At 47.5% G+C, this 24,837-nt stretch overlaps 1 protein-coding gene across 9 annotated transcripts in view; it reads left to right on the forward strand.

The window, feature by feature from the left end:
- Positions 1 to 24,837, forward strand: part of GALNT3 (polypeptide N-acetylgalactosaminyltransferase 3) — a 684,564-nt gene that overhangs the window by 272,312 nt on the left and 387,415 nt on the right. For all 9 annotated transcript variants that reach the window (XM_069616285.1, XM_069616286.1, XM_069616289.1 and 6 more), the window contains one exon: positions 4,940 to 5,508. In XM_069616285.1, the coding sequence (XP_069472386.1) occupies positions 5,018 to 5,508 (491 nt within the window). In that variant the 5' untranslated portion in view covers positions 4,940 to 5,017. The remainder of the gene's footprint in view (positions 1 to 4,939; positions 5,509 to 24,837) is intronic.

Below are 24,837 nucleotides of genomic sequence, written 5' to 3' on the forward strand. Positions count from 1 at the left end.
CAGGTGTGAAGCCAAGCCTTTTGTGAATGGGTGTGGCCTTTGATTTCTGCTCTCAGGCCAACTTCCTCTGGAGTGGCTGTCTCTGAGGAGGGTTTTGCCTGCACCCACAAAAGGAACAGGAAATTCACACGGCTACAGTCATCCAGCATTTGCAAGGTTAGCCTTGTCTGGGTAGAATACACGTAATCCCTTCACAGCTGTGCTGGGCTCACAGGGTTGACTTGTGATATCAAATTGCTGTGGCTGTAATTATGAGAAATCCCATTCACCATACCATAATTCAGGTATGGCTTATTTTTAAAGGTTATTCTCTCACCAGAACAGTATACTCATAATTATGTGTTTTGGGTACAGGGGTTCATGTCTTAAATGCAGCCCCTGTGATGGAGAGACCTTGTTGTCACTGGAGGTGTGAAGTGGGCACTTATGTCCTCTGGATCTGCTCAGTGCCACTGGTGGAGTAGGTGCTGCAGATCAGGATGCTGATTCAGCAGAGCACAGAAGCTCACTATGCAAATGGTGTGGAACTTAGGAGAGGTGATCCCTACTACTCCATCCACTGTCTCTACTCTCCCTCCCTTACTAATCCATCGCTGCTCCGTCTTATCTTACTCCCTACTACTCCCTCTGACACAATCTCTTCTCAACTCTGGTCTACTGATCTTCACTTTGTAAGTTGAAATGAAAGGAACCAGAGTTTAGCTTTCATGGCAAAGAAGAGTGAAGAGTGACAAAGTGGTAAAGATGCAAGGGAGAGAGCGGTAGAAATCTGAAAAAATCAATCAGCCGAGGGTACCACCGGAGTCTGAAAAGGCACTGCAACAAGGAAGGGAGCAGATACAAAATTAAGGTCTAAAACTTGAATAAAGCTACTAGACCGATCAACTAGGTATTGAGATGACGTCAATATAGAATCTGAGATTAAAAGATTGCTCAGTTCTTTAATTATTGAGAAAAGTTCTTTAGATAAATCGGGTCATTGTGTCAGCGGGTTGAGTGCTCGCTGCTGCGATCTGAGCGTGATCTGCCGGTTGCAGGTTCGAATCCCGACAAGGCCAACTCAGCCTTTCATCCTTCCAAGGCCGATAAATGAGTACCAATTTCGGTTGGGTGATATTGTATGTAAATATGTGCCCTGTAAAGCGCTTTGGATTAATACACTATATAAATAACACATCATTATCTTGTTCCTAAAATGTGCCTTTTTGGCCTTTAGAACCTTTGGTCAGATGTGAACTATTATAAATGAGTGACAGATAAACATCGGTCTACTAAATTTGTTGATCATAAAAGAAATGAATGGATCTCGACTTTCAATCATGTTTCCAAAACCCATTTCATTTGGATCCTCTTCATTCACATATCCTTTGAAATGTTTCATGGTGTTTTCCGTTGGGGGTTATTGTTCTTTCCATGGTCCAAAAATCAAGCCCTCATATGTTCTGCAAAGCAGCAGTCTGGGTGAAATCCAATGCATCTTCAACTTGTTTGACTTGGGATACTGTAGTTATGTGCATCGGCTTAGCTCTCTGGTTCAGTATCGTATCATCTCGAGGACTAAGGGTTATACAAACAAGTCTCCCACCAAAGTAAAATATCAACTGCTTAAGAAGTGTAATGAAAACAGTTTCAAATCAATAGCCTCTACTGCAACCATATGAAACTTGTAAACCAGCATTTGTATGGTAATTCATTAGCATATAAGCAGTTAAAACACTTCCACATTCTTTTGCCATGCCTCCTGATGCAGTTTTCCACTGCCTTCCAGGTCCGCTGATGTAAAAATGCTTGTGTACAGGGATATATTTTCATAAGTAACTTATAGGAAGCTTGCAGTGCTGCATTTAGGTAATTTGTTTGTCATCGCTTGTTTTGGGTAGAATGCATTAGATCAAGTAGACAGGAAGTGGTGTTATTCTGGTTTATCTCTACAGCTGCTTAGAAAAGGGGAGGTTATGTGCTCACACATGCTAAAGTTAGTTGCAACAAAGCTGTTGCCCCAAATATTTTTGTAATGTGTATTTTGTTTCAGGTTTTTGAATAATATTGCATCAATTAAGCAATGGACATCAAGTGCCATCTTATGCTGGTCATTATGATGGCCCTTAAGCGTACATTTACAGACAAGAAGAGCTGTGGGTATTGTGATCAATCCAATGTCACCACCCCTTCCCCAGATGTAGCCTCTCCTCATGTGGCCAGGGGATTGCATCTGCTACCTGATCCTAACCTTGGGGGAGGTGACCCTCAGGGGGTGAAGCAACGTCATTTGGTGAGTCATGGTATCCCCCATTTCCTTTTAGGGATATCCCTTCAGTACCTGAGGCCCTTGTGGCAGTAATCCTCAATGCTCCTTAAAACTTAGTCAGAGAGATCTCAAACACCATGCAGTGTTATCAGTAACAGAGACTGACACGAGGCAGAGAGCACCCAAAATGAAGATTACTCCGCTAGACCAAAGTCAATAGTCTAGCTGTTGGAGGAATCCAATTGTCTACATCTTCCTTCATTACCATGGGAGTTTAAAGATGAAGCTGTACAGAACTGGAGAGAGACCTGACTGGCTAGTGATTGCCGGTAGACCAGAGCTGCCAGGTGGACACATGAGCAAAGAAGGGACAGGAGACCGAGTAGCCCGCTGATAGCAGACACGGAATGGAAAAAGCTCAGCCACATACACCAAAGCGAGGAGAGGACTGGCAAGTGTTGGAGGACGCCAGAGCTGGTGAATAATACTGGGGAGCCAGAGAAAGAAGGAAGGAATCTCTGGGTGCTTTGCGGGGTTGGACCGCAAAGAAACCCAGAAGGGGTGGCCCCGTTCAGAGGCAGTAAACAAGGGTGCTGAGATGTTGTGAAAACCACCAAGTGAACAAAAGTGAATTTGGGAAAACCAAGTGTTGAGTCTGAGACCTGCACCCATGATTGGATATGGTGAAAGAGAGGTTGTCCTGGCAGGAGAGTACATGAGAATGACAGCAAGAGTGAAGAGTGCAATTGCAACCTGTCAGGAGAGTATACTAGGTGTTGTACAGGTCTGGGACTCGCACCCATAAGTGCAATAGTTGAAGTATACTGTCTCAAGGAAGAATCCTACCCGTAGAGATATTGTCCTGGCAGGAGATTATACCAGGTGTTTTGTGTGTCAGAGAATCCGAAGGAAGATTCATGCCCAAAGGATTTTTAGCTGCATTGAATGTGGAAACGACCTGGGGAAAGGAGTAATTTTTCCCCCCCGGAGTGAATTGCAACACCAAGAAGAGGTGGTTATCCTCTTGGGCTACAAATAATTTGGTTATTCTTTTGAACTTTTATTTTGCTGGAGAGAAAACTCGGAAGGGAGTAATTCCCTGAAACTGTGAACATTGTTGTTGAGGATGCCAAAAGCTCCCACCCCAGCATACCCCCAAGATGACAGATGCCACCCAATGAATCAGCCCCACAGATCATAACTGGATGACATCACCCAAGTAATCATGAAGAGGCGACATGGCTTAACACACATGTCGAGGCATTAGCCAGGTGTAAAAGAACACACCTGAACTTCTTGCAGAAACCTAATGCAATGAAAATCAAGATGGAAGCCACAGCTGCATTTGAAATGAATGAAAGACATTGGAAAGGCCCAAAACACAGGGAAAGGCCTCACATGCTGATTTCCCTAGAAACCCAAAGCAGAGCTGGCAGTGCAGTCACTGTGCCCAACCTTGTCATGGACACTGGGAGAGAGGTTTTCAAATCAACAGAAAAGATAGAACACCTGCAAGGATTGGGAGCTGATATTCTTTATAACTACAGAGCAGAGCGTTCAATTCTGTGGTCCCTACACACGTGATCTAACCCTGGAGAAGAAGGTCCATTCATCTGAGGCAGGCATAAACTGTTGTTCCCATCAGACAGAAGATACAAAAATGTGATACGGCATGAAGCTAGAGGCTGGAATGTCCTTGCTCAGGGCCAGAGGAGTCAAGACAGGTGGTAACGTTGGTGGGGAAACAGGTGGAACCCTGAAGCCATTCTCTCCACCCTTTAGTATCCTCACATCATGGTAAATTTCCCAAGTTGAGAAGGCTCACATTGGCTTCCTGTGGGTGGTGCTAGGCCAATCATATTGTCTTTGCCCTATAGGATGTACGCCTGGCTATACTGTTCACCCAAGGTCCAGAAATGTAACTTTTTGATTGTGATGTAACAGTGGAACAAAACCTTGCTACCAGCCTGTAATGAATTGAGAGTGTATTTGGACGCTGCAGACCTCTGTCTGCCTAGCCCTTGCTTTGAATTAATAAAAGCAGTAACTTGTCACATTTCTGGTCGTCTCATTTTTTGGGCACAGTGTGGGGGGGGGGGATTTCCCTCGAGCCAAGCTCTGGTTTTTAATTACGCTTCATTATGGCCACACGGCAACTGACATAGCTTGTGAAAAGTGGCAGATGATCAGAGCAGAAAGCACATTCAAATTCCAAAGTATCCCTGGGGCTCAATATTGGAGGAACGCTCAGTCCACTTTAGATCAGTGGAAATGTCGGTGAATGCCCACTTAAACCAGCAAGCTACCTGAGCTAACACAATTGACCCCAACATCCTTCATGTTTTAAATGTACTCGCATGCATTTCTGGCTCATAGCTACATCTGAGATTTTCATCTAAAAGCATAAAAACTGTAAGAACGGCGGTGAAGACATGCAAGACAGTAGATCAGAAGGACCTACAAACCTTTTTTAGTCAACATTTGTGCTAGCTTTGTACTGAAATGTACTGATCTAATAGTAAGTTTTGTTTTTAAATTCAAGATCTAGAAATCCACAAAACATAAGGAACCTATTCTTCTATGGTGATTACCCCGATTAAAAGTAGTACTGCAATTTGAGTTTTATGGTTGAGTTTTAGATTTAAAAGTTTTGTCAAAAGATTTGAATGACCTGTGATTTTTCTTTTTCAGGCACGTTTTTAAAACAGGCACCAACGGTCAGAAGATACAACTCTGCCAGGTTTGGTCTCATCAGCTATTTATGCAAACATGGCTAACTTACTAAGGCTCATCTTCAAAAGACGTTTTTTCCACTGGCAGTTCGGGACAGTTATTCTTGTTTTCTTAACCTGTTTGTTTTTATTGCAAAGAGCAGTATTTGATCACAATTTTGTGGATGATGCCGATGAATTTTCTGAAATTGATCCGAGTGCGGCCCCGGATATGTATGATGTGAACAATGATCATAAACCAATACAAATAATGCAGATTAATGCACCTGTCAAACAACCTCGCCAAGATTTGAAAAAAATCTGTTTGCCTGGATACTATACAGCAGCAGAGCTGAAGACATACTTGGATCGTCCCAGCCAAGACCCAAATGCTCCTGGAGCCTCTGGTCGATCATTCCAAACTGATAAATTAAACCCAGAAGAAAAGAAGGAACAAGAGCTTGGAGAAGCAAAACATTGCTTTAATGTTTTCGCTAGTGACCGCATATCTCTTCATCGAGATCTTGGGCCAGATACACGACCTCCAGAGTACGTACTTTTAAAACAATTCACAAGTGGAATTCAGTTCTCCAGTTATTAGTGATGTTTCATTAACTTATACGGGTAATGTTAATTATTGCGTTCAATGTTATGTGAAATAGCATTTTATAGCTTTTTCAACATCAGTATTAAACAGTATGTTCTTTTACATAGGCATTCATTGGGAGTACTTTGGTGAAAGTGAGCTTTGAAAACAAAAAAACATTTTTAATACTGGTTTTGGTCACTGTTAACTCAATGGTGGTAGACCTTTCAGAAAAAGACAATTTTGAAGAAAATGTATGATACTGCACAAAGGATCAACAGAACACACACGCCAGAAATGAAATGCAGCCCCTCTATTCATACACTGTGTTGGAGCAGTGCTAATGGGGCCTGTGGGTTTGAATAAAATTCAAAAGGGACAGCTGTTCTAAAACATGCTCGGCCCTATATCTCCTTTGTCTTCAGGAATACACACAAACTAAAATGGTCAGGATGATCAACTAAAAGGTTGCCAAGAGCTAGTTAGAAATCACTGTTTTTCCTTCTTGGAATCTCTGGGATACTATATCGTTTTTGGCATATACTGCTAGTTTGCATCTTGGCGCAGCCTCAGTCTTAAGGTTCTAGTGCACTGCTTGCTTTTTGTAAATTCCAGGGCTTTATCACCCTGCTGGTTTCTTGGCAATATTTAGCAGCAGGTATAACCTGTCCCCCTTGCTTGGAGAATTACTTGAAACGCACACCTACGAGAAAGCATTTCTCCCCACCATTTGTTACTTGGGGCTTTTGTCAAGCTATATTTTCAACCACTAGCCTCTGGGTCACACTCCTGGGCCACATACAGTCATCCACATTCTTTTGGCCCTAATATGTTGGTCTCTGGCTCCAGCTATGGCCTGAGATCTAATATGCCTCCCAGAGATGGTTTAAGGGTTTTCATTTTTTCGGCAGGGCACTAAGGGCCATCCATTTCATCAATAATGAGCAGTTTCCTCCCTAACTAAGGCGTCCCTACTCGCAGGTAAGTTTTCTAGTGCTTATTGACACCCTTTCTTAATTTCTGCTTTGTAAGTAGTGAGGGCCTGAAGGCAATCGCCTTATCTGTCTGATCAAGAACCACTCTGTCTTTGTCCTTCCCAACCTGATATTCCCTCACTGTCACTCTACCTTTCCTCCTCAAACGCGCCTCCCTATTACTTCACCCACTGTCTCTCTCTCCCTTACTTTTCATCCCGCTGATCCTCCCTCTTCTCTACCTCCACCCTCTGATCTTACTACATACCACCCTCCTCAAAACTGCTAATATCTGCTCTTGTTAACACTACTTTTCTCCCCACTCCACTACTACACTCGCCATGCCCACCACTTTTGCTCCTCCCAACAACTGCTACATCTTCTCCACCCCACTGCTACTCTTCTCAACACCACTACTACTCTCCTCACCACAACTTCTCCACCTCACCCACTGCTCAGACACAACTTTCACTCCTTTCATCATCGGTATTAACTCTATATGTTCTCTAATCTTCTCAATCACCCACCTTACACACACACATCACACAGTCCCACTTGCACTCACCAACCAATGGCTCACTTTTTCTCAAATGCTTCCACACTCCAGTCAACCATCCTTCTGCCTTCTGGTTGCCTTCTCCTCTGACATCACCAAAACAGCCCATGTCTTTGTGTTTTATATCCCTTCCTTATTCTCCCCCTCACTCTCCTCCTTCTACTCCTCCTCCCATCCCTCCCCAACTTCCCCACCCGAGAGGTGTTATAATGGTCAAAATACATAAAAAGGGGCTAGGCCCCACACCTTTGTTGTGCTGGAACAATTGCAGCTTGAACTGAAGTATTCTGGTTCGTGTTTGGGGGCTATGTTGCAGCAAAGTCTTGGGTAAATATTCGTCTTTTCTGGAAGCTGCTTCCTAGCAAGTTTAATGTTGTCTTATATCGGGATGCTCGGTTGCAGTTGTGGAGTGTGGCACACGCTGGAGCTTCAGAGTTGTTCATGGTGTCCCTAGCGGTTGTGCAGGCTTTCTGCTCTTTGGTTAAAAAGTTCTGCCACTTCCTGCTGGCCACAACACTTTGACAGGAGTCTTTTGCTGAGATGCTCTGGTGGGTTGTTGTCTTGTGAACAGTCTTCCCAGACCTTGGAGCCATGTGTTCACTGTGTAAAAGAAAACCAGATATGGCCTGCATTGTGTTCAGGACGTATGGGGTGATCCACAGTGGTACTGGTGAGATGCCTATAGGCACTTGGGATGGGGAAAAGAGCTGGGGCCATTGCAACTAGAACCTTCCCCACTCTGGAGTATGAATGGCTCCAGGCTGAGAGGGGGTCCGCATCCCCTCTTAAACTTGTCCCACTCGTATTGCCTTTAGTCCTGGTCTCAGCGAGTGTCTAGTGTATAATCCTCAGCAAGCTCATTGCTTTCCTTAATCTTGTCTGTGCCAGAGTCTGAGTAATAGATCTCAGTAACACAGCTTTCTCTCTGACTCCTTCTCCTGCCTCAGATTGGTAGTCCGGATGTCAGTACCTTGAGTTCGCTAGTACTTTTCAATGTTCCTGATTGCCCTTTCTATCCTCTAAATCTTCTGATTGGTACCCATCCTGTGTCAATCCCTGTTCATCTCTTGATTGTCCCTGCTTTGATTCCTTGCATGCTTTACTGTGCTGTTACCGGCCTCCCACCGGTTTTGTTCACTTTTTTCCTTGGTTATTTGATTCCCTCCGCTTGTTGCTGTAATATAAGCCGTACTGCTGTGGCAATGAAGTGTGTTTTTTTTTTCTTTGTTTTCTGTGAACCAGGGTAAGGACTTTTTTGAGGATACTCCTACATCCCGTCCCCTTTCCTCCATACTTGTGGGACATCTCTCCGTCCTGTGGGACGGGACTGGAGCATCCACATTTTTCCAAAAATGTGTCCTTCCTCTTTCCTGCGCGGGGCCCGGCACACGGCCGTAACCCCGCCCACCTTGGCTCCGCCCCGTGCACCGCCCCCCAGTCCTATTCTCCGCTCGATCGGGGCCAGACGCACTCACCTCGGCTCGGGGCATGATGCTCGGGGTTGATACCTCGAGGCAAGCGTGTTTGCATGACACCAAGTTTTCAAAGGAAGTGCAAGACAAAGTATTGGACCTTCCATTCGATGGTAAGGAGCTTTTTCATTCGTCTACTGATGTAGAGCTCACCAAAACCAAGGATAGCACTCAGACGGCTAAATCATTGTCTGTTCTGGTTAAACCTCCCTTCAAGGCTCAAAGGCAGTTGTCGCAAGGGCGACCTTCCTCTGGTTTTAGGGGATTCCTCGATCGTAAGAATCGCAGAGTGGATACTCCTGCGGGGAATAACCGCCGTAGACAACAGCGTATGCAGTATTTCTCCCGCTCCTCAGCTTCCTTATCAGGTTCAGGTTGTACCTGCCAAATGAGGTTTTTCCGTGCTCGTACGAGACCCCGGTGGGAGGACGCATTGCGTCTCATTGGGAGGCGTGGCAGACCATCACAGAAGACATATGGGTCTTGTCAGGCGCTCAGGCGGGCTTCCGCTTACCTTTACCCCCTACCCCACCCCTCAACCCTCCTTTTCAGCTGTCGGGCTCACCCTCCCTCAAGGCCGAGGTTCAGAAACTTCTGCTCCTCAGAGCTGTGGAACCCATTCCCCTTGGGGAGCGAGGGGAGGGCTTCTACTCACGGCTGTTTACGGTGCCCAAACCCAACCAGGCTGGCCTGCGCACCATCCTTAACCTTTCCCAGTTCAATCTTTCCTTACCCCAAGACAATTCAAAAAGATCACGCCCGGCCAGATTCGCCCCTCGTCGTAGGCGGGCGATTGGCTCAGCGTGGTGGACCTTCAGGATGCGTACATGCATATCCTGATTTGGGCTCCACACAGGAGGTACCTCCGTTTCTCATTGGGAGAGGAGCACTTCCAGTTTCGGGTGCTTCCTTTTGGCCTCAGCTCGGCGCTGCGTGTCTTCACGAAGATGTCGGTGATTGCGGCCTATCTTCGTCTTCAGGGTATCCATGTGTATCCTTATTTGGATGATTGGCTTCTACGCAGCCCTTGTCCGCTGGCGGCAGCGGGCAACCTCCACTCTCTCCTTCAGCTCCTGTTCCGTCTTGGGCTGTCGGTGAACTAGCAGAAATCCTCCATGACGGTCTCTCAGGACCTGATTTTTCTGGGTTTTCGTTGGAACACGATCGACTGCAGAGTATACCTGACCGGGGACAGAATCGCAGATCTGTTGGCCACGTGTCAGATGTTTGCGCAGTCGGAGAGTATGTCGGCCTCGTGGTTCCAGAGGCTTCTGGGCCTCATGGCCTCCTGTGTGCTGGCTCTTCCTCTTACTCGTCTCAAAATGAGACGGACCCAGAGGGCCCTTTCGGAATTCATGGTGTCAGGCAGTGGACCCAGACTCCATGCGGATAATGATTCCGGATTCCATGAGAGTGGACCTGGACTGGTGGTCATCTCTCAGCAATCTGCCTGTGGGCGCGGGGTTTCAGGACCCAGTCCCTATGGTGACGATCACGACGGACTCCTCCCTCCTAGGGTGGGGTGCGACGTTAGATCTCCTTCAGGTTTCGGACCTCTGGTCACCTCAGGGCAAGCTCCTGCACATAAACCATTTGGAGCTTCTGGCGATTTTCTTGGCGTTCAAGGCGTTCAGACCGGTCATTGTCAACAAAGTGGTCCTCATAAGAACGGACAATGTGGTGTCAATGTATTACATCAACAAGCAGGGGGTAACGAAGTCTTCCCCCCTCGTGGACCTGTCCATCCAGATTTGGGAGTGGGCCGTGCTTCATGGTGTCTGGCTGCTTGCAGTGCACATCCCGGGCCAGCTGAATGTCACAGCAGATGCCCTCAGCCGGCGGACAGTGGTCAGCTACGAGTGGGAGTTGAAGGCGGAGGTCCCCTCAGGGATTTTCTCGCGCTGGGGCACACCGTAGGTGGACCTCTTCGCGATGGCGGCGAACACGAAGCTTCCTCTGTATGCCTCCAGAGGGGGGCTGGGAGTCTCCTCTCTGGGGGATGCTCTAGAGATTCCATGGCACAACATGAGAGTTTACGCCTTCCCGCCTCTGCCTCTGGTTCACCGGGCAATTTGGAAGTTGAAGAACTCAGTGAATTGTTCTCTTCTACTGATAGCCCCGTGGTGGCCGGCCAGGTTTTGGTTCTCAGAACTCCAACACCTGTCGGTTTATCCGCCGATCAGGTTACCAGTAACTCCTGATCTTCTCCAACAGGGGGAACAGCAGCTGTGGCACCCTTCCCCACAATCGCTCAGCTTGGCGGCTTGGTGCCTGAGTTCAGGTCTTTAGAGCATCTGAATTTGTCTGCGGATAACATGCGTATTATCCAGGCAGCTAGAAAACCCTCGACCAGGTCTCAGTACAAGAGTAAATGGCTCAGGTTCTGTCATTGGTGTCTAGAGAAGAAATTGGATCCAAGGAGGGCCACGGTTGACATGGTGTTGTCCGTCGTTTCCTCCCTAGCAGAGTCAGGGGGTTCATGTTCTGTCATGCAGGACTTACCTTTCAGCGGTCTCTGCTTATCTTTCTACGGATCAGTATCCGTACTCTCTGGCTAACCCAGTGGTAAAGAGGCATTTCGCTGGTTTAACACGCCTTTACCCTCCAGTTCGTAATCCGCACCCGCCATGGGATCTGAATGTTCTCCTGATGGCGCTGTGCCATAAACCCTTTGAGCCGATGGCTACTGTGGACCTCAAGTAATTGTCTTGGAAAGTGTCCTTTTTGGTCGCCATCACATCGGCAAGGAGAGTGAGTGAGCTCCAGGCATTGTCGGTGGAGCATCCTTTCTTGGTCTTTCACAAGGACAAGGTAGTCCTTCGAACTAATCTGGCTTTTCTGTGGAAGATAGTGACCGAATTCCATTTGAATCAATCGATCTCCCTACCGGTCTTTTTTCCGAACCCCGCCTCTGAGGCGGAGGGGGTTCTACACTGTCTTGATGTCGAAGAGCTCTTAAGTTCTACCTGGATAGGACTTCCGAGCTTAGAAGTTCTTCTCAAGTTTTTGTGACTTTTGGCAACCCTCAAGGCAAACAGGCATCTAAGGCAACTATTTCTAGGTGGATTGCTGCCTGTATAACGGAGTCTTTCACTGTCCAAAAGCTGAAACCTCCTGAAGGTATTCATGCACACCTGGTGCAGGGCAAGGGAGCTGCGGTTGCTTTCCAGAAGTATGTTCCCTGGGAGTCCATCGCTAGGGCAGCTACTTGGGCCTCTCCATCTGCTTTCTGTAAGCATTACTGCCTCGATATGAGTTCTAGAGCTGATGCTCAGTTTGGTAGGGCTGTGCTGAAGAACCTTTTTCAGTATTTCTATCCACCCGTAGTTCCTTTAAGGAGTGCTTGGGAATCTCCCACAAGTATGGAGGAAAGGGGACGGGACGTAGGAGTATTACCAGGTTACTCACCGTAGTGACCACCTTACTCCTAGTCCATAGTCCCCTTTCGTCCATACGCCCGCCCGCCGTCCCCTCTAATAAGGTTCCTCTGCATTGCTAATGGGTCTCTGACCTGGCAAAGAAAAGGCCTGAGGGGCGATGCAGGAAAGAGAGGAAGGACACATTTTTGGAAAAATTTGGATGCTTTTTACAAAGTGCTCCGGTCCCGTCCCACAGGACGGAGAGATGTCCCACAAGTATGGAGGAAAGGGGACTATGGACTAGGAGTAAGGTGGTCACTACGGTGAGTAACCTGGTAATTCCCAGCCAAGCTTTATATGTGCTTGTGATATGCTTTCTGCTGGTCACTGTAACCATGTATATGTATGAGAAATGAACAGATTGGATTTTATTTATACTTTTGACTCATTGGCTTTCGTGACTGGTAGAATGCAGAAACAGAAAAGCATCCTGTATAAAACAGTTTACATAGCAATGAAGAGAGTGATCGTAAAGGATGCTTGGAGGAATGCCAATGGGTAATTCTGGCACAATGTGATGGAGGACTGTATAATGTGCACAGGGTTGATCTAGATGGGGCTAGGTATGTATACAGCACATGGAAACCCATCCCTACTTCGGTTCTGAATTAGTAAAATGGAATAATGCATGTATTCCTGACTTCAAAAGGCACAAATGTTTGGGATTTGGGGTAGGACTACGAGGGATCTGTTGTATATAACTGTTGGGTAGCCCTTCACCTAGCTTGTGAGTATGCTTGACCGCAAGTCCCTTGTTTTCCTATGGGCCACTTATGCAATGCACAGTATCTGCATCAATCTATCTGTTCTTGGACTAAGATGGACTTTTCCCTCCAAAGGTGACTGTTGATTCTGCAACAGCCAGAATAAAACAATAAATTGGGCCGGTTTGATCAACCGCTCCAGAAAAAAACATCCCACCATAACTGATTTCTTTCTCATGTATCTCCACAAGTAGACTGTATACAATTTTTAGCCCTTGGTTAAACCAACCCTGTGCAGAAAATAGGTGTACAGTGCCTCTGATCATGCCGGGGAGCCCTTTCCTATGAGGCTAGGGAGGTGAGGCTGCTACCCATTATTCCCCCTATGGGTGGTAATATGTGGTAGTACCTCATAGGGAGGCACTCACCCTGCTGTGAAAACACCTACATACCCCCACCACCACAGCACATATGCCCCTACCCTCATGGTCCCACTTTTCATCTACCCTTGATAGTAGAAGCATGTGCTACTGTAAGCCCATGAATGTGACAAGTATAGACCTACTGAGACGAAGAGAGCATGAGAGGCATATTGAGTGACCATATGAAGTCAGCCAAGTACTGTAACGAGGCAGCTCACTGGAGGCATGAAGAGTACCAAGGGGGCTTTCACAAATTGTGTTAATGTTACACGAGGGCAGCGTCAACAGTATAAACTTGAAAGCGAGAACGGACAGAGACCTCATTGCAGAAGGAGTATGTGAATGAAGCCCAGGAAGTTCAAAGTCTGAACGTTGCAGTTGGAGCAATTGCATCTCTCCGGGAGTGAGAGAGGAAAGGCAGGATGTTGCTGGAGCGTCCTGGGAGCCGACAGGGGCTGACTCCCCTTTTTTGGTGGCGTTACTGATGGAAGATGGACCGTCGGATCCAGAAACTATGCGAGACCACGAGCCCATCGCAGAGCTGTGCAGAAATGAGAAGGAGGAAAGGCCCCCGATGTTGGTGAGAATTTTCCCGAATGGCTAATTTCGCTTACCTACTGAGTCCCTCAGCGGCTTTGCTGGATTTCTAGGGTTTATTTTTTTCATCTGGTAAGAGTGTGAGCCTTTTTTCCCCACTCTTACATGTGTTTTACATTTTTGTGTTCATAGGCTGTGGAGCCTCACCTACTCCATAGGCACCATCTTTTTACTGTGTGTCACACAGCACCTTTACTGCAGTGACACAGGCTTGTATTTTTCAGACTTCCCACTTTAAACTCCATTTTCTGGGACTGACTACTGTCTCCCAGAAACATGTAAAGTTGCCATTGACTTTATTATTTTTAAATTCACAGACCCAGTACAAACTATCTTCCATAGAGTACTAGAAAGGGTTAATAGTTATCCCCTTTTGTCTGTTTCTCATGGAACATTATTTTGTTCCCCTTTCTTTAAGATTTGGCTGGTGGCAGTGGTATCTACCATATTCTTCCCACCGCGGTCTATGAAAATAGCGTTGGTACTGCTTTAGGCTATGTGAGCAGCCTCAAACTTTAATCCGTTGGAGCCCATTTACTTTTATTTGGTTCCGGCTGGGTTTATTCGCAATTTCTTTTTGTAAAGGTCTTTCTCGTGTTTTACTCTGCGCGCCAAACGAGGTTTGGTCCTTTGTTCGCCATCCTTTGGCGGGCTTCTGCACAGAAGCCCTCCTTAGGCGCCTGAGAGTCTAGGTAGACCGGATGTGAGGGAGCGGTTTTAGGCCCCCTGCACAGGGTCTCCTTGGAGACCCAAGTCGCACCTTTGTTTGATTGGCTAGGTGACTGTCCTGCCAGGACAGCCACCCTGCTGTGGGATTGACAGCCAGGCTGTGTGAATGGGGGGGAAACTGCATAAAAAGCAGGTCTCTGGGACTTGGAAGGCAGAGCTGCCACTGGATCGAGAGAAGCTGAAGGAAAAGGACTCGTGCAACTACTGAACCTCCCGGTGAAGCCCTGCTGCGGTTCCAAATCTCCTACACTTAGACGACAGAGAAGATCTGCAAGGAATCTTCTTCCCCTGAGCTGGTGGGACCAACTAGTTCGCCAAATACCAAGCAAGGCCTCCCTCCCCTCGTCAAGTTTGCTGTGCATTGTTGCAGTGAACCATATAGCCAGGAGGACCGGGCCCTGTTTGGGTTTTAAAGAGCGCACCTTTTTATTCGTTGCTTTGCTGCTGGTTTCTTCCCTGGGAAGTGCAGGACCCTCCAGTCTTCCTTCTTCGTGTCAGTCCGACAGTCGCTTCAGGAACCGTGAGCCTGCAGGATCTGCCAGGAACTTCTGCCTCAGCTACAGCATTCTTGTTCTACTAAGGTTTAAATCCGGTCATTCATTCCGTCCGACCGCGGTAAAATAGTTTGAAATCTTTTACTAATCCGAGGGCTTGTCCTGCTCTACTCTTTTAAATAACTTTTCTTCCGACCAACTTTGTTTCGAACTCTTGGCAAAGACTTAACCGCGAACTACTCTGAACTCTGTGATCCTCTGCAAAGACTCTGAACCAATAACATTGGCCCAGGCCTATTGATTTGAATCCTAGTTGTAGTAAGCCTTTTCTAGATTGCCCTGCCTACTTGTTGGTGCTGCTTGATTGTGAACAACCTTGACTTTCCCTCCATTTTTAAACTGCTGGAGTGCCATTTTGCTTACACTTCATTTTGAGCTTAACTTGTCCATAATTTATTGGGGGGTGTGTAGTGTATTAAGATTGTGATTCTCTGATGCTTTACTTTAGTGAACTGTTTTGCAAATGATGGTGTAAATAAATGTATTTTCTTTTGCTCAGAAACCTTGAGTCAGTGTTTTTGAACCAATTCAATTGTGTCCTTTGTGTAACTTCTGGTACTGCTCACTTTACTCTTGAGATAAGTCTGGCTGCTCAGCCATCGCTACCACTTCGCAAAGACGGCACAGGAAGACTGGGTGGCGTCCGGGAAGAGGCCCCGCTCACTTAGAGTGCATCGGGAGACATCTCCCTTGTCGTCATGGCCAAGCCAATACCACTGCTTCAGCACAGTGCATCAGGGATCATCTACCTCGTCGCAGTGGCCAAGCCGATACCACTGCTTCAGCACAGTGCATCAGGGATCATCTACCTCGTCGCAGTGGCCAAGCCGATACCACTGCTCCAGCAGAGTGCATCAGGGGTCATCTCCCTCGTTGCAGTGGCCAAGCCGATACCACTACTCGGATAGATTTGCAAAAGGTTTACAAGAAGGACACAGAGGAGCCTAGAAAAGATTCAAATCATCCAGACATTAAAGGGATGCCACATACAGCCGTGAGCTTTTCTACTTACTGTAAATAGTTGAAGGGACTGATGCAAGCTTAATGTGGAAGTGCTCAAGGATCGCTGTGGAGAACTTTGATTAAGGAAATAGGGGAAGGGAGTATCTCTCCTGGCCCTGTTTTGAAGGGACACTGAAAGAATGACTATTACAAGAAGACTGAAGCAAGCCAACAGAAGCTGGGGGGCAGGGGGGGCGGGGAGTCCTAGTGAAGGAACTTTTGACCCTAACACTTAAACCAAAAGTCTATAACAAAAGTAGATTGCTAGGTGTCTGACAGAGGATGGGTAGCATATTACTTTTGGACAGATATTCTTGACAGGTCATTAAAGTTTCCTATGTTGAGGCAGGACAAGCCTCTTAGAAGTAGGGAGAGAGGTATTTTCTTAAATAATAGGTTTATAGTCCAAAACATGACCACTCCTTGTCAGTCTCCTTGTATCCCCTCACAGTACCCATCAGATGGAAGTTGGTTAATTGTTTAATTGACCATTTTCAAGTAAATAATCCATTAAATGTTTATTTTGATTGATAAACACTAGGAGAAGACTATAGACCATGCAAATTGCTGTATTTTTTTCATCATTGATATCACCAACTTTAGGAGCCCTGATTTACTGTAATTAGATAATTGAATATATTGGGTAGGGTGGAGGGAGTAATGCCTCAGAAGTACTTTTGTGTCATAGTCCCATCTAATACAAGTCAGAATTAATGCTTTGTGTGGATAGTGGGGAGAAGATGGCATTCATGGGTTATATGCATCCACTGTGTTTTGGTCTGTTTTGCAATCCCTACTCAAGCTGCCAGCGACCCTGTATCTGTTCAGGTTGCGAGTTATTAGAAAACAACCAATTAAACTGATTGTTTTAGTACAGTTTAGTCTGCCTTGCAACACCGGTTTGAGAACCATGTTTTCATTAATAAACGTCTTCCTCACTTGCACTCCTTGTTCCTGATTATTACACACTTAAATTAGAAGCATTTGAGAATATTCACAAAACGTTTTAACAAATCTCTCAATGAATTGTTAATCCAACAGTTTGTTTACATTTTTTGTTTTTCTCAATCTCTTTACACATCATGAATATATCAACAGTGTTTGTGTCTGTACACGACTTCATGAATTGGATAAAGATTGCCATACATTAATAATTGTTTATAAAGCAGACATTCAAAAGAAGTCTCTACATAAATCTGGGAAACTAGATAGAAACACTACAGCCAACACATGTTTAGACCTATTCTAGGTCTTTTTCAAGACTAAAGATACCGTCCAAGAAGAGACCAAAATATGGAAAATCTCACGATTCTGTTACCATCAACCCTTTTCAAGTGAGTCGAATCATCAGTCCAGTGGCTGTAGAAGTGACACTTCCTCCCCAGTACAAGATCCATGAGGGTTCCATGTTTCCAGTACTTAGTCCTTGCTATATCCACACTCTGTGGCATAAAAACATCTGGCTGTGGGTCCACAAGAGTATGAGGTTTAATGTATCGTGGAATCCTGATATCACAGATACAAGTTACAGTATTTGATTCATTGGAATGGGTATGGCGTTGATGAGGTAACATGGATATCTGTCCACGATGTCCTGGCACTTAGCAAGTATTCCAAGTGCCATGCTTTCATCCTGCAAAGCCTGACACTGTACTACAGAGGGTCTCTTCCCATTTGGGGAGTGATTTTGGTGGGAAGCATGCTTTTAGGATTGTGCTCAAGAGGGCGCCCCTTCCCTTTGAGATACTGTGCTGCCTATAGAACAAAAACAGGCACCACTGTGTTTCAAATGAAAGAGCAGTGTACTAACCAGTACATCCGCTGGGAGAAGGCGAAAAGAAAATCATTACAATTTAGTTGTTTACAAGAACTGAAAACAGTGTAATTGCAGCCTGAATAGAACTAACCTCTTTTGTCAGAAGATGGACTTGGAGTGAAGTAGATTTTTACAAGAGGAGGATTCCATAGAAGGAAAGGACAGGAATGAATTGGGTGGTGGTTGGTGCGAACTGCGCCCGACGAAACGAGGATGCACTAACGTAGAATGAAAACACTTGGTATTTCAGCGGCATAGCGTTCAAAGTCATATACCAAGCATTGGGACAGCTGAAGGCAGATAAGAATCCTTTATTTAATCTAGAAGCACTACCTCTCATAAGCACTTAATGCTCTTCACAACAATTAAACAAAACAGCAAACAAATAACAAATAAGAAATAAATGGTAATGTAATATCACAGGCAATCCGTTAATCAGACTGAGCTCATTACCTTGCAAGAAAATAAGGTACAAAATCAAATCCAAAGGCAATCCGTTATGCAGACCGTAGTTGTTACCTTGCAGGTGGTCAAGTACAATGAGACACGTCCAGAAGACGCTCTGAATGGCTTGAACGAGCACAGAAGAACCGGAGGCAGGTTGTGAAAGCAGGATAACAGCCAGGAAGTCTGTGGGCAGTCCAAGGTCAGTTTCACAACAAGGAAGGAACTATGAACAGTAGAAAAAGGTTAGCAACTTCAATGGAAAGTACGATTGGAGCACGTACCACATTAATCAGTAGCACTGGATGAATACAGCGCTTAAATCTGTTGTAAACGGCATCATGTGATGATCAGTCATGGTTGCCATAGAGACGCATAGGGCATTCTCACATTCGCCTCCTGTGACTAAGGTGTTGGTAAAGGTGACATGGCAACCGCCAGGGGCGAGAGAAGGAAGGGGAATGGCTAGTGGGATGCATATTTCTGCAAGCCATGACTTCGCTGGTGGCAAATGCTTTTCTCCAGCATAGGGTCTGGCATGGCTTCACATGCTCATGAATATTCCGTTGTCGGGCTGGGAATCCTCAGTAAAGAAAAAATCAGTTTTGATTTTGTTTCTGAACTGTGTTTCTGTGTAACCAATCACTGGTCTCTGGGTCGTACTGCCCCCAGCCAACGACTGCCCTCTGCCTAAGCCCCTCCTCTGGCAGCTATCCTCAGATTTTTACAGCACGTTCAAGTGTTCGGAGTCCTCGTGCTGTAGCTTTTGAGCTTTTACTGCATTTTGCGTTTTTTCGAAGAGTTTACTCTTTTATTTTTGGTCAATCGAGCCTCAAGCTCCACCAAATCTACTTCCGATCATCGGGGACCCGTTTTCGGAATTTTCAACGCCCCTCAAGGGAATCTTTTCATCGAGTTTCCACCTCAGAGGATTCCAGAAGATCTTTGAGGCCTACCCTGTGTGGACATGGCCCAGGACAAAGGAAGCATGACGCCTGTTGGATCCAAGCTGTTCAGGTGCTGCCCCGGATACGGGCTACAGAACGTCTTTAAGGAGGATGAGCACTCTTGGTGCCTCTACTGCCTTCACAAAGACAAATCGCACGTGGAGAAGGACTGTGCGTTTTGTAAGAAGGTGTCCGAACAGACAATGAAGGATCGTCTTACTCGGCTCACCAACTGGCTGGAGGGGAAGAGCCCAGCAGCAGGTGGGAAGAGGAAGAAGTCAGAGCACTCTTCTAAGACCTTTGAGGGCGCTCCGGTGACGGGGGCCCAACAAAAGGCAAAGCACTACGAGCGCCGATCAGTCGGGCTCGTCAGCTGCGAGGCAGGGTGCATTATTGCAGACGCCATCAACCATGAGCCAATGCTCTGGCTCGGTGAAGAGAAAGTCGGAGAAGCCCTGGTCGATCCCGACGGAGACAGCCGAGGGGGAGCGAGGCAATGACCCTACCCCCCAAGGTGAAGGCCTTAGGCACGCCCAAGATCATGAAGGCCCTGATTCACCCGGCTAAGGACTCGATTGAAGGAGTCGTGGCGGCCCTGGCGAAACCTATGGAGGCTTCCCCACTGGAGACGGCTCCATGGGCTATTTTCCCTGCCACTCCGGAGGGAATCTTCTCTTCTGCCTATCAAGAAGACCCCCATGAAACCCCAGCAGGAGAAAGAGGGGGTGGCACGGTAGCCATAACTGACACGGATACCACCTCTGAGGATGAGTTGGCTAGCGTCCAAAGGATCCTGGACAAGAAGTCCAACAAATCCAGGGCCCACGGGAAGGATCCCGACGAGGCCGACGAAGAGCATTGGGGGAGCCGATTAGGAAGATAAGGCTGCGGAAGGCCCTATGCTCCAGCCATCGCTCCCGTTGCAGCCGGTACCCGTACCAGGGGACAATTCAGGAGCTATCTTGATGGCTATACAGGCCCTGTGTACGGAGATAAGGGCAAGGATGCCCTTATCCCCCACCGATGACCCAGCAGAGCCTGGACTGTCGGGGAGCCCACCTAACAAGCAGAGATGAGTCCATCCTCCTCCCCCATTCCAGCCTTCACCCCCATCCCCTCCTGTGAGGGATGAGACTGGAACGGAGAAGGCGACGACGGGGACGGACGACGGTGGTGACGATGGGATGGACCTCCCATCACCACATCCCTGGGCCTCCCATCCCCCACCCCACCCCCCCGACGAAATTGGCTCCTTCCACACCATGATTGCTAGGGCATCTGAGCTCTTCCAGCTCTGCCCCGAAGAACAGAAGGCTTCCTCTGCCAACGACAGGAGGCCAAGAGGAAGACTGTCCTCTCATTCCCGTTACTGGACGACATATGGGACGAGGGGCTGGCACTCCTGAAGAACCTGGCCACAGCTCCCGCTAAGAGTAACAGGTACAAGTAGTAGTATCTGGTCCTGGACTCTGTCCCTATGTGCCTCAGAGCACAGCCGTCCCTGAATTTAGTGGTCTCCATGGCGGCCAAGAAGAAATCGGTGGGAGCGATGGCCTCAACTTCTACACCCCCTTGCCCCCCGGACGTCGATGGGAAGAAGCTGGACACCATGGGACGATGGGGTCATCTCGTCAGCAGCGATGACGATTAAAGTGGCCAATGCCCTCGCGATCTTGGCACGCTAAAACAAGGAGCTTTGGTTCAAGATCGCTCCGCTCCTGGACTTCCTCCCGGATGACAAGAGGGCTGAGGCCCTGGAAATCCTACAGGAAGACGAGGTGGCTTCAAAACACGCCATAACAGTGGCCACGGACATCGCCAACACTGGGTTTCGCCAGATGGGCAACAGCGTTTGCCTTCGCCGGCGCGGTTGGCTCAAGGCCACCGATTTCCGCCAGGACGTGCAGACCAGGGTTCTGGACATGCCCTTCGACGGCAACAACCTGTTCGGCAAGACAGTGGATGAGTCACTGCAGGCCATCAAGGCAGACACCAACGGCTCGGGGCTTGGGCGTTCTTCGACGACGGCCGTCCTTTTGAAACTCCAGAGGCAAGCAAGGTGCCTCCAAAGGATTTGGCGGCGGTTCCTCGTACCGCCAAGCGGCCCGCTCCTCATCGCAGGAAGCCTACAGAGGATGCGGCAAGACCGGAGGATCCCTTCGGCGGCGGCAAGGCTGTGACGAAACAGGATTGAACTGGCCGTGGCGTCGGGCCACCACCCGAGCACCTCGGTGGGAGGCCGGCTGGCAAAATTCGTCAGTGTGTGGGAGTCCATCTCCACCGACCATTGGGTGCTGGATGCCCGGGCACACTCTGGAATTTCCAAAAAGGTGGCCCCGTATTCCACACGTGACCAGGAAGGAAAACCACATCCCTCAATTGCTTATGGAGGTACAAGCAGTGCTAAGAAAGGGAGCCATCGAACTTGTCCCAAAGAGGCTCCGAGGCATACTCGCGGTACTTCCTCGTCTCGAAGACCACCGGCGGTTGGCGACCCATCCTGGACCTTCATCGTCTAAACAAGTACATCAAGTCCCAGAAATTTCAGATGTTCACCCTCCAGCAAATGCTGGGACAGCTCGAGGAAGGCGACTCCCTATCGTCGCTGGACTTGGAGGATGCCTAATTCCACATCCCCATTCTAAAAGGACATAGAAAATTCCTACGATTTGTGGTCCAAGGGTGACATTATCAGTTCAAGGCCCTTCCCTTCGGATTGAAGTCGGCGCCCAGGGTGTTCACCAAGTGCCTAGCACCAGTGGCGGCGCAGCTGCGCCTGCAGGGGATCCACGTCTACTCCTACCTGGACGATTGGCTCATCTGAGCAAAGTTAAGGGAACTCACTGTCGATCACACATCGAAGACCGTCCAACTGCTCACGTTCTGGGATTCTCGATCAACTTCGTGAAATCACACTTGGTACCATCACAAGACGCCCTGTTCCTGGGAGCCAGACTCGACACACTGGCATGATTGGCTTTGCCGTCGGAGGAAAGGACGAAGGCCATCCTCGGCAAGGTACAACGGCTGTTGAACATGGATGTGGCTAGGGTGAGATCCATCAAGTCCCTACTCGGAATGAGGACCTCCAGCATCTACCTCATGCGCCTATGCAGGCTACAGATGAGACCACTGCAGGAGTTCCTCGACGCCCGTTGGAGGCAAGCGGCGGGCATCTTCGAAGACAGGATCTCACTCAACGAGACTTTCCGCCAAGCGATCCGGTGGTGGGGCGTCCGCGCATATCTAACGGCAGGCATGGACTTCCAGACCCTGGCACATCCGGAGACGGTGATGACTGACGCCTCCCTGGAGGGATGGGGGGGCGCACACCAGAGATCTCCACGCAAGAGGCCTTTGGCTCCCGGAGGAGAGATTACTACACATCAATGTCCTGGAGCTCCGAGCAGTGTTCTGGGCCTGCAGGTCGTTCCTTCCGTCCCTCAAGGGCAAAGTGGTAAGGATCTTCACCGACAACACCACCACGATGTTCTGTTTGTTTATTTGATATGGCATGCAAAACCCAGAGGTAACAGGGCGCAACAGAGAACAGGAAGATAAGATTACTCAATCGTGCTTTACCTTGTAACTAAGCTTTTATGTAGAGAGCAGATCATTACGTTGCACAGAATCTGTTGAAAGGGCATATATACAGATATACATATAGTAATTTACATTTCAGCAGGTCAGTTTATGTACATATATACAGTTAGATTGGCTAGGGACTGTTAGTATGCAGGGGCATGGTTCAGTCATGGGGGTCGTTGTATCGTAACCAGGTGAGTGTTTCGCCTAAAGCTGTAGTAGGATTGGTCGGTTCTGATGAGTGGGAGAGCATTCCAGTGTTGGGCTGCCATGACGGGGAAGCTACTGCCGCCGAATTTGGGTACCTGTAGGCAGTAAGAGTTTGTTTTTCTGGTGGGGCGGGTGGAGGTGGTTCTTACTATTCTGGTTGCGAGGTATGGGGCGGGCTGCGTTGTTTAAGCATTTGAAGGTGAGTGATGCCGTTTTAAGTGAGATGCGGTCGCAGATTTTGAGCCATTTGTGTTCTCTTCTTTTGTTGGATATGTGTTCCTTGTATGGTAGGTTAAGGGCTGTCCTGAGTGCGTTGTTTTGCAGTGTTTGAAGTTTGTCGGTTATGTATTTGTTGGCTCCTAGGTACATAGCATTACAATAGTCGAGTCTGGATAGTATTGGAGCATTGGCGATGATGATGCAGCTTGCTTGGGAGAGGAATGCTCTACTTGCCCTGATGAGATTGCACGTATAGACGGTAGAGGATGCTAGTGAGTTTACTTTTTTTAGTGACAAGGCTGAGGTCAAGGTGAAAGCCTAGGGTTTTCACTGTTTTGGCAACAGTGATGGCTCCGACTACAAGGCATTAAACATTGATGGCAACACTGAGTTTCTTTAGATTGGCGTTGGAGCCGAGGAGCAGAATTTCGGTATTCTCATCATTCAGGCATAGGCCATGTGTGGCCATCCATGCCTGAATGATGAGGTATATTTTGTTTACCAAGGCCGTATCTGAGTCAAAGTTGCCCGAAAGGAGTATGAGGATCTGGGTGTCATCTGCATAATTAGTGTATGTGACATCCAGTCTCTCCAGCTTGTCAAATAAGGGCTTGGAAAAGATGTTGTAGAGGTTCGGGGAGGCGCAGGAGCCCTGGGGTATACCGCAGGTTATTTTGATATGGTCTGCTGAGGCTGATGAGAAGACGCTCATAGTTTGTCCAAGAATGATTGGATCCAGGCTATGGCCTCTTTTGAGAAGTGGACAGCTGAGGCCAGGTGTTCGCACGGGACTATGTGATCTACCAGGTTGAAGGCTGCCGACAGATCGAGGAGGAGTAGCATGGCGGTATTTCCTTTGTCATTAATCTCATTGATCTGGGATTTAAGATCGATAAAGGTGGTCTCCGTGCCGTGCTGCGGTCTGAATCCAGATTGGCGGGTACCTAGGAGTTTGAGAGTGTCTAGATATTGCTGGATTTGCAGGTATGCTACTCTATTATCTTTAGCATGAATGGCACCGTGGTGATGGGCCTGTAATTAGTGGGGATAGTGGGGTCTAGGGTTTGCTTCTTGAGGAGCGGCAGAACCTAGGATTCTTTAAGATTGCTTGGTATGGTGTTGGAGGAGAAGGAAGCGTTGATCAGTTTGGTTATAAAGGGGGCTAAGTCCCTGGCCACATCCTTTATTATCTGGGGTGGGCAGTTGTCGCATTTACAGTTGGATGGTTTGAGTGAGGCGATGACCCTTTCTTTTTCTGGAATGGAAATTTTAGCGAATCTGAAGAGATTCAGGCATGGTGGGTTAGCTATTTTGGCCTGGTTGCTAGATGTATCGTTGGTAGTTAGTCTTTTTTTAGAGCTATTTTGGTTTGTAGAGTTTCGATTTAGTTAGTTGGGGCATTTTGGACGCTGGTACATCATTGTTTCTTTGGTTATGTTATCTGCTGGGGTTATGGGGGATCCCAGTTCCCTTAGGAATAGTTCCCTAGTATTGGAGCTGGATTTTTCAATTCTTTCATTGAATAGGTTCTTTTTTGTGAGTAGGATTTCTTTTTTGTATTTGTTTGCAAACAGTTTAAGTTGTAGTTTGTTCACTTCTGTGGGGGTATTGCGCCATTGAGTTTCTAGTTTCCTTTTTTGCA

The sequence above is a fragment of the Ambystoma mexicanum genome, chromosome 9, assembly GCF_040938575.1.
Source record: "Ambystoma mexicanum isolate Mex_15411 chromosome 9, UKY_AmexF1_1, whole genome shotgun sequence".
NCBI lineage: Eukaryota > Metazoa > Chordata > Amphibia > Caudata > Ambystomatidae > Ambystoma > Ambystoma mexicanum.